General features: G+C 39.7%; 1 protein-coding gene across 2 annotated transcripts in view; it reads left to right on the top strand.

Annotated features, from left to right (window-relative positions):
- nup210 (nucleoporin 210) overlaps window positions 1-14,789 on the top strand; it is a 131,988-nt gene that overhangs the window by 23,673 nt on the left and 93,526 nt on the right. For both annotated transcript variants that reach the window (XM_061902923.1, XM_061902922.1), the window contains exons 5-12: window positions 1,769-1,919; window positions 4,499-4,631; window positions 4,702-4,860; window positions 6,938-7,006; window positions 7,084-7,190; window positions 9,485-9,625; window positions 9,696-9,833; window positions 9,948-10,103. In XM_061902923.1, the coding sequence (XP_061758907.1) occupies window positions 1,769-1,919; window positions 4,499-4,631; window positions 4,702-4,860; window positions 6,938-7,006; window positions 7,084-7,190; window positions 9,485-9,625; window positions 9,696-9,833; window positions 9,948-10,103 (1,054 nt within the window). The remainder of the gene's footprint in view (window positions 1-1,768; window positions 1,920-4,498; window positions 4,632-4,701; window positions 4,861-6,937; window positions 7,007-7,083; window positions 7,191-9,484; window positions 9,626-9,695; window positions 9,834-9,947; window positions 10,104-14,789) is intronic.

Raw genomic sequence — 14,789 nt, 5'->3', positions numbered from 1 at the left:
AGTCAAAAACAGAGGGAGATAACATCTCCAGGAACCTATTATGCGGCTCATTTTTATTTGACAGTTATTGAAATATCTGGTGTGACATCATGCACTAAAGTTCACTTTATTTGTTTTTAACTATTGTAGTGGCGTTCTGTACAAAAAGTGCACTTTGATTTAGTGTTGTTTTGATATGTCATCTTGGTGACATCATTCACAAAAGTGCGCTAATAGCTTCTTTTAAAATGTCTCTGACAATCTTGCACGCTCTGTTTTGAAATGACATGAATGTTTGTGCCACTGCTTCATAACTCTTTAATAAATACAGTTTTAGTAAATTGACTTAGTTGTGATTTCCCTCTCTGCATGAAAGTTTAAAATAAGCATATACCGTATTTTTCGGACTATAAGTCGCAGTTTTTTTTCATAGTTTGGCCGGGAGTGCGACTTATTATACTCAGGAGCGACTTATGTGTGAAATTATTAACGCATTACCGTAAAATATCAAATAATACTATTTAGCGCATTCCTTTAAGAGACTAGACGTATAAGATTTCATGGGATTTAGCGATTAGGAGTGACAGATTGTTTGATAAACATATAGCATGTTCTATATATTATAGTTATTTGAATGACTCTTACTATAATATGTTACAACCTTCTCAGTTGGTTATTTATGCCTCATATAACGTACATTTATTCAGCCTATTGTTCACTATTCATTATTTATTTTAAATTGCCTTTCAAATGTGTATTCTTGGTGTTGGGTTTTATCAAATAAATTTCCCCGAAAAATGCGACTTATACTCCAGTATTATGCATTTTCGACAGGTGCGACTTAAACTCCGGATTGACTTATACTCCGGAAAATACGGTATTAATGCAGTATGAACAAGAATGTTTTAATGTAGACACATAGAATCATCATACTGGTGTGATTATATGCATCAAGTGTTAATTCAAGGCTAAGGCAAAATATCGAGATATATATCATGTATCATGACATGGCCTAAAAATCAATCAATCAATCAATCAATCAATGTTTATTTATATAGCCCCAAATCACAAATGTCTCAAAGGACTGCACAAATCATTACGACTACAACATCCTCGGAAGAACCCACAAAAGGGCAAGGAAAACTCACACCCAGTGGGCAGGGAGAATTCACATCCAGTGGGACGCCAGTGACAATGCTGACTATGAGAAACCTTGGAGAGGACCTCAGATGTGGGCAACCCCCCCCCTCTAGGGGACCGAAAGCAATGGATGTCGAGCGGGTCTAACATGATACTGTGAAAGTTCAATCCATAGTGGCTCCAACACAGCCGCGAGAGTTCAGTTCAAGCGGATCCAAGACAGCAGCGAGAGTCCCGTCCACAGGAAACCATCTCAAGCGGATCAGCAGCGTAGAGATGTCCCCAACCGATACAGGCGAGCGGTCCATCCTGGGTCCCGATGAGCGGTCCATCCTGGGTCTCGACTCTGGACAGCCAGTACTTCATCCATGGTCATCGGACCGGACCCCCTCCACAAGGGAGGGGGGGACATAGGAGAAAGAAAAGAAGCGGCAGATCAACTGGTCTAAAAAGGAGGTCTATTTAAAGGCTAGAGTATACAGATGAGTTTTAAGGTGAGACTTAAATGCTTAAATGCTAACGAGATATTAGTAAAAAGCCATATCGCCCAGCCCTACTTCAAAACGTGTTATCTTTAATTTGCTCTCCATGGTCCTCCTCCTAGATTACTCCAGTAACTAACCTCTCCGTGTGTGTTTGTCTCCTCCAGAATTCTGAAGTTCTCCGAGTCTACATACACGCCGCTTGGATACATATCAGACATGGAGCGTGTGGGCAAACAGGGTAATATCATTTTGGTGTCGGGGCTGAAAACCGGACATGCCAAAGTGAAGGCCAAAATACAAGAGTCGCTCTATCAGGTAAGTCGGACTGACTTTTCCAACCCGAAGTAAAAGACATTTCAATATTTTGTGCGAGGCTCTGACAGCCTGCGGGTTTTAAGACTCGAAGAATTTAAATTGTGGCCTCTGTGTGACCGCAAATCTCTCGTGATGTAGAAATAGCAAGAAGAGTTAATGATTCATCCCTACCTGAATTGTAATTTTACAAGTTGATGGCCAATCTATGACGACCATAAAAGAAACTGAACTTGAATGAAAATCTCTCCCCTCGAGTGTCACAATAGGAAAGCAAACTTCTACCAAGTCCTACTTTCCAATAGTACCGTATTTTCCGAACCATAGGGCGATGAGTGGGTCTATTCAGGTCTATTTTCATACAAAAGGCGCATTAAACAGGTCATATTAGGATTATTTTCTAAATGTAAAATACTATCTTGTGGTCTACATAACGTGATGGTGGTTCTTCGGTCAAAATGTTGCAGATTGTTTTACAGAATATTTTCAAATAGCTTTCTGAGCGTCTCTTCAGGATACGTGGCTCACCCTCGACAGCATCTTCTCCCCGCCATCTTTGTTGTAGCGGTGTAGCGTGCAAAGATGGGAGTGGAAGAAGTGTCAAAACTTTACTTGAATCAACAATGGGGCAGCATCTCCTCATCCGTGGCTCAAGAGTGCAACATCAACGCCGGAAATTTGTCCCGTGAATAACCGTCCGACCGGAACTCTCTAATAACTAAAGTTCCGTGGGTGAATTATGTGAACTCACTACAGTTTTATCGCTTTGATAACGAGTCTACTGACGGGTATAAGTAAAAACTTTCTGTTGCCACTTTATATTAGAAATGGCAACAGCGGAAGATGAACGCCACATAAGAAGGTAAATAATAAATGATAAATGGGTTGTACTTGTATAGCGGTTTTCTACCTTCAAGGTACTCAAAGCGCTTTGACACTACTTCCACATTTACCCATTCACACACACATTCACACACTGATGGAGGGAGCTGCCATGCAAGGCGCCAACCAGCACCCATCAGGAGCAAGGGTGAAGTGTCTTGCTCAGGACACAACGGACGTGACGAGGTTGGTACTAGGTGGGATTTGAACCAGGGACCCTTGGGTTGCGCACGGCCACTCTCCCACTGCGCCACGCCGTCCCTAAAGGTAGAGAAAAAGAAGAAACTTTTCGAGTACGGTGCTGACACGGACTACAAAGGCGTACGCATGCAAATTTTCAGGACAAATGCAGATACCAAATACAGATCAGCAGGTACCAGTTGCTTTTGCATAATATTGCGAAACAAAACGCCAGATAACGTCTTACCTTTATACATACACCATAATAATACTCGTATGTTGAAGCACAGTACAATCCATCAAGTAGGGCGGCTTCATAGCTTACCAAAGTCGTACTAAAACATTTTTGATAGATTTTTGAGTGCCGTGTGTAACGTTGTATATTTTCAATGGGACATATAACATTTTGGTGTTGTTTACTTCAGTCGTATTGCAGTCTACACAAATCTCTTGTGTGTGACTGCCATCGTATTGCAGTCTACATGTATCTCTTATCTATGACTGTCACCTACTGGTCACACTTATTATTACACCATGTACCAAATAAAATTGATTCGAGGTCGATAAGCACAACCACATTTATGCCGTAAATTAGGCGCACCGGGTTACAAGGTGCCAGATACTATATATATATATATATATATATATATGTGTGTGTGTGTGTGTGTGTGGATATATGTATATATATATATATGTGTGTATGGATATATATATGTGTATGGATATATATATATATATATATATATATATATATATATATATATATATATATATATATATATATATATATATATGGATATATATATATATATATATATATATATATATATATATATATATATATGGATATATATATATATATATATATATATGGATATATATATATATATATATATATATATATATATATATATGTATGGATATATATATATATATATATATATGTATGGATATATATATATATATATATATATATATATATATATATGTATGTGAATATATATATATATATATATATATATATGTATATATATACAAAGATATATGTATGCACACACGTGTATATATGTGTGTATACATATATCTTTGTATATACATGTTTGTGTGTATGTGTGTATATACAAACATATATATATATGTATGTATGTGTGTATATATATATATATATATATATGTATGCACACATTTATATGTGTGTATACATATGTTTGTGTGTATGTGTGTATATACAAACATATGTGTGTGTGTGTGTGTGTGCGTGCGTATGTACGTGTGTGTGTATATATGCTTGAGTTAGCTTACTAGCATGCTAACATAAACATGCTAACGGTTAGCATGTGTCACATAATAAGTTATATGACTGTAAGGTGTATGGCTGTGTCATTAGATAAAAAAAAACGTAAAGTTATCTAAAAACTTAGCACTTTAATGTTAGCATGCTAAAGTTAGCACGCTAACAGTTAAGGGTTATTGGATGAGTAATTTGTGTGAACATGATTTATGTGGTTTCTGTGCTGCAGAACGTGCATGCAGCTGAGGTGAAACTGCTGATTTTGGAGAATATCTTGCTGAGCCCGGCACATGACGTCTACCTGCTGGCCGGAACCTCGATCCGGTACCAGGTCCTGAAGATCAGACAGGGCTCCATAACCGGTAAGATTGTGGTCGTATTTCGAGGATGCGAGTACATTTAAGCTCCTCTGCCAACTTTTTGTCTTTCAAGAGCTGTCGATGCCTTGCGATCAGTACGAGCTGCGCCTTCAGAACAGTGTGGTAGACCCCGGTACAAAACCCGACATCGCCGTGGCCCGTCTGGACCAAAGGACCTCCACGGTTACAGCTGCGCAACTGGGACACATCAATGTGGTGCTGGACCATAAAAGTATCCCTTTTGAAATATTCATGCTTTTACACATTTTATCTTGCAGCCTTATTCAAAAATGGAATAAAGTCATTCATGTCCTCAAAATTCTACACACAATACCCCACAATGACAATGTGAAGGTTTTTTTTATTTTTCAAATGTATTAAAAAAACATACTAAAAACTGACATGTATAAGTATTAACAGCCTTTGCTCAATACTTAATTTTCAATAATCGCTTCTCTTTTTCCACTTTTTATGTTATAGCCTTATTCCCAATGGAATACATCTATTTTTGCCCTCAAAATTCTACACACAATACCCCATAATGACAGTGTGATTGTTTAGTTTTTTCAAATGTATTAAAATTTAAAATAACCTTCTCCGTCCACAACATTCACCTCTCATCCTCAGTCACTAATCTGGGTGTTAAAATGGACCCTCACCTGACCTTTGAGGTTCAGATCAAACAACTGTGCAAGACTTCCTTCTACCACCTTAGCAACATTGCGAAACTCTGCCCCTCACTCACTCTCTCTGATGCCGAGAGCCTCGTCCGCGCCTTTGTCTCCTCCAGGCTCGACTACTGCAACGCAATTCTTGTCAGGATCCCTAGCAAGAACATCCAGAAGCTGCAGTACATACAAAATAGTGCTGCGAGGATCCTGATGAGCGTGCGGAAACATGACCACATCACACCGACTCTCAAATCCCTTCACTGGCTTCCTGTTCCATTCAGGATTGAATTCAAAATCTCCCTACTAACTCACCAGTGCCTCCATGGAAATGCCCCGCTCTACCACAAGGAACTGCTCACCCCCAAATCCTCCACACGACACCTCCGCTCCATACAGGCTAACCTCCTCCAACCTCCACGGACAAAGCTTCGAACAACGGGAGACCGGGCTTTCTGCTCCGCTGCTCCCAGTCTGTGGAACACTCCCTGACCCCCTGAGGGCACCCCAGACTGTGTATGATTTTAAAAAAGGCTTAAAAACCCATATTTAAAAAAAAAAAACTTTTCATAGACATGCATGCTGGTTCTAGCTATTGGGCTGTTTTATAGTTTTATATTTTATTTATTTTTATTAGTACTATTTTTTTTTTAAACACTGGCATTTTGACGATGTTTGCTCAATGTAAAGTGTTTTTTACAAAAAAAATCTATTATTATTATTATTATTAAAATGACATGTACATAAGTATTGACAGCCTTTGCTCAATATTTAGTTGATGCACCTTTGGCAGCAATTCCAGCTTCCAGTCTTTTTGAACACGATGCCACAAGCTTGGCACACCTATCTTTAGGCACTTTCGTTCCTCTTTACAGCACCTCTCAAGCGCCATCAGGTTGGATGGGAAGTGTTGGTTTTCATACAGGATGTCTCTGTACATTGCTGCATTCATCTTTCCCTCCATCCTGACCAGTCCCCCTGTTCCTGGTTAAAAAAACACCCCCACAGCATGATGCTGCCACCATAATGCTTCACTGTAGTGTTGGTATTGGCCAGGTGATGAGCGGTGCCTGGTTTCTTCCAAATATTCGCGCCAAAGATTTCAATCTTTGTCTCATCAGACCAGAGAATTTAGTTTCTCATGGTCTGAGAGTCTTTCAGGTGTATTTTGGCAAACTTTTGACTAAGAAATGGCTTCCGTCTGGCCACTCTACCACACAGGCCTGGTTGGTGGATTGTCCTTCTCGGAGGTTCTCCTCTCTGACAGAATGACTAGACTAAGATGAATGCAGCAATGTACAGAGACATCCAACCTGATGGAGCTTGAAACCTTGCAAAGAGAAATGGTTGAAATGGGTGCGGCAAGCTCGTGGCATCGTATTCAAAAGACTTGAGGCTGGAATTTCTGCCAAAGGTGCGTCGACTAATTATTAAGCAAAGGCTGTCAATACATTGCAAAATTAAAAAAAATAACTTTTACATTGTCATTATGGGTTATTGTGTGTAGAATTTTGAGGACAAAAATTAATGTATTCCATTCTAACGTAACAAAAAGTGGAAAAAGAGAAGCGATTATAAATCTTTTTTGGATGCACTGTAAGCATTGAGCTGGTTTCATCTTCCTTACAAGTTCCTCCTTAGGTCTTCGGATGCAAGGAGTCTTCCGTCTTCCCAACAGCACACTGTTTGTGGTGAACCCCGCCTACCTCGGTCGGTCCCCTCACTCCCTTTAATCTCTTCTAAGGATTTTTGATGGAATGTTTTAACTCTTGTTTTAATTTGTTTAGGTTTTAAAATCGATCCAGGGGATAGTTGGGTCCTGGAAACAGGCCGAGAGTACAATATCCTGATCGAAGTCTTCGATAAATCTGGAAACAAAATGTACCTCTCGGACGTAAGTGAGATGAGTATTTTGATACGTTTCTAACACAACATTTAGTTAGCGGTACAGAATATTATGTCAGTAAACATCTGGACAAGACTAAGTTGTTTTTTTTAACATTATTCAGTAAGAAATGTGGGACCAGTAGTGACATGTTTAATTTATCAACAAAAAACATCAAACACCTATATTACATGTGTCTAAGAGGAGCATCAACTTTTAAATATGACATTTCTCTACATCACAAAAACTCATCTACTCCATTTTATACCGTGTTTTAACACTTTATGGATTTAATACATTGTAAGGTTTTTTCCTTTGAAATAAAAAACAATTCTGGGCTCCTTCACGTAGATTATAGTCAAGACATTTTTCAGGATGGTCAACATAATTTTACTGAATGTAGTTTAAAATACTAAACACTGGTATAATAGTGTATATATTGTATCTGCTATGTAGTTTTAAATACTAAACACTGGTGTGGTTGTGTATATATTGTATCTGCTGACGTAGTTTGAAATACTAAACGCTGGTGTGATTGTGTATATAATATTGTATCTGCTGATATAGTTTTAAATACTAAACACTGGTATGATTGTGTATATATTGTATCTGCTATGTAGTTTTAAATACTAAACACTGGTATGATTGTGTATATATTAGAGATGCACGGTTTGCGGTCTCATCCGCGGAGTCCGCGGATAAACCGCGGGTCGGGCGGGTGACATGACGAAAAAATACATTTTAATTAGATTCGGGCGGGTGGCGGTTGAACCATTCGGAAATATTTGATATACATGGTTCTGGGATCGGTATCCTTTACCATTCAAAGAGCCATTTAGGACCCGTGTCACAATGCGAAGAAGACAATAGGAGACGCAAACATTCTCTAGAATGACTGCCGGCAGTCACCCAGTTAAGAAGTATTAGGGCGTGCTATGAAGCAATTGGATTTGTCGCCTTCTACAGCCTGTACGATCTGCTTGTAAGTCCAGCAACATGTTGTGTGTGGCACACGACTGCGAGGCATACTGGGTGACACAGAGTACACTAATGGTTGTGATATAAACTATTTTAACACTCTTAGTAATATGCGCCACGCTGTGAAGCCACACCAAACAAGAATGTTAAACACATTTCGGGAGAACATCCTCCCAATAACACAACATAAATGCAACACAACAAATACCCAGAATCCTTTGCATCCATGACACTTCCAGACTATTTTATACACCCCGCTAGCAGCAAACCCCGCCACCCCCCACCCCCTGTGCGTCCGGTAAGGTGGGCGGGGTTGTGGGTGCGGGGGTGTAAAATATATCCAGGAATTGTCACGGATGCAAAGGATTCTGGGTATTTGTTGTGTTCCATTTATGTTGTGTTACTGTGAGGATGTTCTCCCGAAATGTTTGTCATTCTTGTTTGGTGTGGCTTCACAGCGTGGCGCATATTAGTAAGAGTGTTAAAATTGTTTATATCACAACCATCAGTGTACTCTGTATCACCCAGTATGCCTTTCAATCTTGTACGTGTGATTGCGGAAGCTGCACACAACATGTTGCTGGACTAACAATCGGTTTGTACATGTTGATGAAGGTGTCAAAGGCAATGGCTTCATAGCACGCCCTTATTCTTGTCATCAGGATGAACACCATTGGATATTCGCGAGATCGTTAGCGGCTCCCATTGTCTTCTTTACTCTGTGAAACGGGTTTAAATAGCTCTTTGAGTGGTAAAGGTGGCCGACCTCTGAAGTATTTCAACGGGCGGGTGGCGGGCGGTTGCGGTTCTGATAAAATGTTGGTTCGGGTACACAGCGGGTGGATGACGACTTTGGTGATGCGGTTGCTGGTGATATAATTGCTTATCCACGCATCCCTAGTATATATTGTATCTGCCGATGTAGTTTTAAATACTAAACACTGGTGTGATTGTGTATATATTGTATCTGCTGATGTAGTTTTAAATAATAAACACTGGTATGATTGTGTATATATTGTATCTGCTGATGTAGTTTTAAATACTAAACACTATTATAACAGTGTATATATTGTATTTGCTTATGTAGTTTGAAATACTAAACACTGGTGTGTTTGTGTATTGACTGTATCTGCTGATGTAGTTCATTTGTACTTCGTCTCTTTGATATAAGTCCAAATGCCAAATATCGGCGCTGCTAATCGGTTGTTTTGTTTCCATACTGCACATTTTCTTTACAGAGGACAGTGTTTCTGTCCTTTTGGCTTCTTTTGAATCCATTGTCTGTGGAAGCAAACCTAATGACGTTGCTCTTTGTTTTTCGGCAGAATATCCGCATTGACTCGGTTTTCCCTCTGGATCACTTTGAAATCCTGCACTCCTCCCTGAATGGATCCTATCACCGTGTCAAAGCTCTAAAAGAAGGCCTGACCCTCTTTGATGCCACCTTAAGATCTGTGGTGGATGAAGTGAGTTCTTTCGCGTCTTGACCCTCTGTCCACCGCCGCAGCTACATCATTTTTTTTGTCTTCTGTTTAGAGGGGAAGGGTCCACTTGCTGGTCAACCCAGTCCACAATGAACAGGATGTGGAAATGTATCAACCCATAGTTCTGACTCCCAGCATTCTCACATTCCCATGGCAACCCAGGGTGGGCGCTTATCAGTACACAATTAAGGTACGGCTCATCAGTATGTGTGAGGCGCTCGCTTCACTGGCCTTTTAACGAGAACGTGTTGCCAGTCAGCCTTCATACTGTCCCTCGAACTTGTTTTCCTCCATACTGTGATAGGCAACAGGCGGCAGTGGAAACTTCAGCTGGTCTTCCTCCAACACGGCTGTGGCCACAGTAACGGTCAAAGGCGTGATGACCACGGTCAGCGACATCGGTATTAGTGTGGTCTATGCTCATGATCTGCGCAACCCACTCCACTTTGGACAGATGAAGGTACGACGACTCAGCCTTTTTTGACTCCGGGGCCCACTCAAACATTAACACTGAATTACAGTAGTTATCTTACTCTTCATTTTTAATCGTTTTTTTAATAATCATACCTAACCTACTTACAGTTCACAACATTGTCAGATGATGGGCAGACATAGGCTTTGGCCCTATGGTTAAGAAACCCTAATGATTTATTTTTATCACATTCTCAAAAATGTTTTATTAATTAAAGCGTCAGTACCATTTCAACACAGCCAAGGCCCGGGGATGACACAAAACCGGCAAGTTCTGTTCAGAACTTAGGAAAGACTAGGAATTTTACATTAAAGGGGAACATTATCATAATTTCAAAAGGATTAAAAACAATAAAAAATCAGTTCCCAGTGGCTTGTTGTGTTTTTTTAAGTTTTTTTCAAAATTTTACCGGTCCCCTAATATCTCTAAAAAAAAGCTTTAAAGTGCTTGATTTTCGCTATTTGCGATGCGACTATCCATTTCCCTGTGACGTCATACAGTGCTGCCAATGTAAACAAACAACGGCAAATACCACAGCAAGATATAGCGACATTAGCTCGGATTCAGACTCGGATTTCAGCGGCTTAAGCGATTCAACAGATTATGCATGTATTGAAATGGATGGTTGTAGTATGAAAGTATTGAAGAAGAAACTGAAGCTATTGAGCGAATAGCTATTGACGCTATTCATAGCCATAGCATGGCCGAATAGCTGCGTTAGCATCGCCGGTAAAATGTGCGGACCAAACGATCAGGACTTTCGCATCTCGTGACACTGGAGCAACTTAAATCCTTCGATTGGTAAGTGTTTTTTTCGCATTAAATGTGGGTGGAAGGAAACGCAATATAGTTGCAGATGCATCTGCAGGTTATCCATACATCTCTGTGCCATGTCTGCTTTAGCACCGCCGGTAAATAGCATGTTAGCATCGATTAGCGTAGCATGTTAGCATCGATTAGCTGGCAGTCAACATCAACGAAACTCACCTTTGTGATTTCCTTGACTTTATCGTTGCAAATGCATCTGCAGGTTATCCATACATCTCTGTGCCATGTCTGCCTTAGCACCGCCGGTAAATAGCATGTTAGCGTCGATTAGCATAGCATGTTAGCATCGATTAGCTGGCAGTCACGCCGCAACTAATAATGTCTGATTAGCACATAAGTCAACATCAACAAAACTCACCTTTGTGATTTTGTTGAATTTATTGTTGCAAATGCATCTGCAGGTTATCCATACATCTCTGTGCCATGTCTGTCATCGCCGGTAAAATGTGGAGACACTCCGGTACATTCAATGGGGGTCTGGCGGCAGACACTTTCGCATCTTCGGGCCAGTGATGCAACTTGAATCCCTCCCTGTTAGTGTTGTTACACCCTCCGACAACACACCGACAAGGCATGATGTCTCCAAGGTTCCAAAAAATAGTCGAAAAAACGAAAAATAACAGAGCTGAGACCCGGTGTTTGCAATGTGTTGAAAATGAAAATGGCGGCTGTATTACCTCGGAGACGTCATGTTCTAACGTCATCGCAAAAAGAGCGATAAACAGAAAGGCGTTTAATTCGCCAAAATTCACCCATTTAGAGTTCGGAAATCGGTTGAAAAAATATATGGTCTTTTTTCTGCACCATCAAGGTATATATTCACGCTTACATAGGTCTGGTGATAATGTTCCCCTTTAACGTCCTAAAAATTGTAGAATGGTCCTCTTGTTGGTCCCTGTGAGTTCCTTTAATTTTTAGTGTTGTTTATTGAGTACTGTATTTTCCGAACTATAGGGCGCACCAGATTATAAGGCGCACCGCTGATGAATGGTCTATTTACGATCTTTTTCATATATAAGGCGCACCGGATTATAAGGCGCATTCAAGGAATCATATATTTTTTTTCTAAATGGAAAACACTTCCTTGATGCATATAATCACAGCAGTGTGATGATTCTATGTTTCTACATTAAAACATTCTTGTTCATACTGCATTAATATATGCTCATTTAAAACTTTCATGCAGAGAGGGAAATCCCAACTAAGTCAATTTACCAAAACTGTATTTATTAAACAGTTATTAAGCAGTGGCACAAACATTCTTGTCATTTGAAAACAGACAGTGCAAGATTGTCCACAGCCTACTCAGTGGCCTAGTGCAGTGGTTCTCAACCTTTTTTCAGTGATGTACCCCCTGATAACATTTTTTTAATTCAAGTACCCCCTAATCAGAGCAAAGCATTTTTGGTTGAAAAAAACAGATAAAGAAGTAAAATACAGCACTATGTCATCAGTTTCTGATGTTTTAAATTGTATAAAAGTGCAAAATATTGCTCATTTGTCGTGGTCTTTCTTGAACTATTTGGAAAAAAAGATATACAAATAACTAAAAACTTGTTGAAAAATAAACAAGTGATTCAATTATAAATAAAGATTTCTACACATAGAAGTAATCATCAACTTAAAGTGCCCTCTTTGGGGATTGTAATAGAGATCCATCTGGATTCATGAACTTAATTATAAACATTTCTTCACAAAAAAAGAAATGTTTTACATCAATATTTATAGAACATGTCCACAAAAAATCTAGCTGTCAACACGGAATATTGCATTGTTGCATTACTTTTCACAGTTTATGAACTTACATTCATATTTTGTTGAAGTATTATTCAATAAATATATTTATAAAGGATTTTTGAGTTGTTGCTATTTTTATAATATTTTTTAAAAATCTCACGTACCCCTCGGCATACCTTCAAGTACCCCCAGGGGTACGCGCACCCCCATTTGAGAACCACTGGCCTAGTGGTTAGAGTGTCCGCCCTTAGATCCGTAGCCTCAAACCCCGGCCGAGTCACACCAAAGACTATAAAAATGGGATCCATTACCTCCCTGCTTAGCACTCAGCATCAAGGCTTGGAATGGGGGGTTAAATCACCAAAAATTATTCCCGGGCGCGGCACCGCTGCTGCCCACTGCTCACCTCACCTCCCAGGTGGTGAACAAGGTTATAGGTCAAATGCAGCGGACATATTTCGCCACACCTAGTGTGTGTGTGACAGTCATTATCAGAGACATTTTAAAACAAGCTATGAGTGCACTTTTGTGTGGGATGTCACTAAGATGACTTATCAATCAATCAATGTTTATTTATATAGCCCTAAATCACAACTGTCTCAAAGGGCTGCACAAACCACAACGACATCCTCGATAGAGCCCACATAAGGGCAAGGAAAAACTCACACCCAATGGGACGTCGGTGACAGTGACAATGATGACTATAAGAAACTTTGGAGAGGACCGCATAGGGCAGGGGTCGGGAACCTTTTTGGCTGAGAGAGCCATGAAAGCCAAATATTTCAAAATGTATTTCCGAGAGCCATATAATATTTTTTAACACTGAATACAACTAAATGCGTGCATTTTTAAGTAAGACCAACATTTTTAGAGTATAGTAAGTTTCTTATTCTTTTTAATAAAATTGTTATTCTAAAAGACAACCAATAATAAGTATAATACTTCTTACCATTAATGCGACCTCTTGAACAGGTGCGATAGAAAACGGATGGTTGGATTAAAATGCATGAGAATGTTTTATAATTTGAAGGTTATTTTTAACATTGTGATTACCAGCGGAATTATTATATAGCTCGGGTGGTAGAGCGGCCGTGCCAGCAACTTGAGGGTTGCAGGTTCGATCCCCGCTTCCGCCATCCTAGTCACTGCCGTTGTGTCCTTGGGCAAGACACTTTACCCACCTGCTCCCAGTGCCACCCACACTCGTTTAAATGTAAAAATTAGCTATTGGGTTTCACTAAGCGCTTTGAGTCACTAGAGAAAAAGCGCTATATAAATATAATTCACTTCACTTCACTTATAGTGTTAAGCAATGTCAGTTAAGATTTATCTGAGAGCCAGATGCAGTCATTAAAAGAGCCGCATCTGGCTCTAGAGCCATAGGTTCCCTACCCCTGGCATAGGGAGAGGGGGACAGAGGAGAAAAAGATAAGAAACGGCAGATCAACTGGTCTAAAAAGGGGGTCTATTTAAAGGCTAGAGTATACAAATGAGTTTTAAGATGAGACTTAAATGCTTCTACTGAGGAAGCATCTCGAACTGTTACCGGGAGGGCATTCCAGAGTACTGGAGCCCAAATGGAAAACGCTCTATAGCCTGCAGACTTTTTTTGGCTCTGGGAATCACTAATAAGCCCGAGTCCTTTGAACGCAGATTTCTTGCCGGGACATATGGTACAATACAATCTTCAAGATAGGATGGAGCTAGACCGTGTCGTATTTTATACGTAAGTAGTAAAACCTTAAAGTCACATCTTAAGTGCACAGGAAGCCAGTCCAGGTGAGCCAGTATAGGCGTAATTTGATCAAACTTTCTTGTTCTTGTCAAAAGTTTACCAGCCGCATTTTGTACCAACTGTAATCGTTTAATGCTAGACATAGAGAGACACGAAAATAATACGTTACAGTAATCGAGACGAGACGTAACAAACGCATGGATAATGATCACAGCATCGCTTATCAAAACAACACTAAATTAAAGTGCACTTTTTGTACAGAACGCCACTACAATAGTTTAAAACAAATAAAGTGCACTTTTGTGCATGATGTCACACAAGATATTTCAATAACTGTCAAATAAAAATGAGCTGCATAATAGGAAATCAAATCG

This window comes from Nerophis ophidion, linkage group LG06, assembly GCF_033978795.1.
Source record: "Nerophis ophidion isolate RoL-2023_Sa linkage group LG06, RoL_Noph_v1.0, whole genome shotgun sequence".
Taxonomy (NCBI): Eukaryota; Metazoa; Chordata; class Actinopteri; order Syngnathiformes; family Syngnathidae; genus Nerophis; species Nerophis ophidion.
This window is presented reverse-complemented; position numbering and strand designations above follow the sequence as displayed.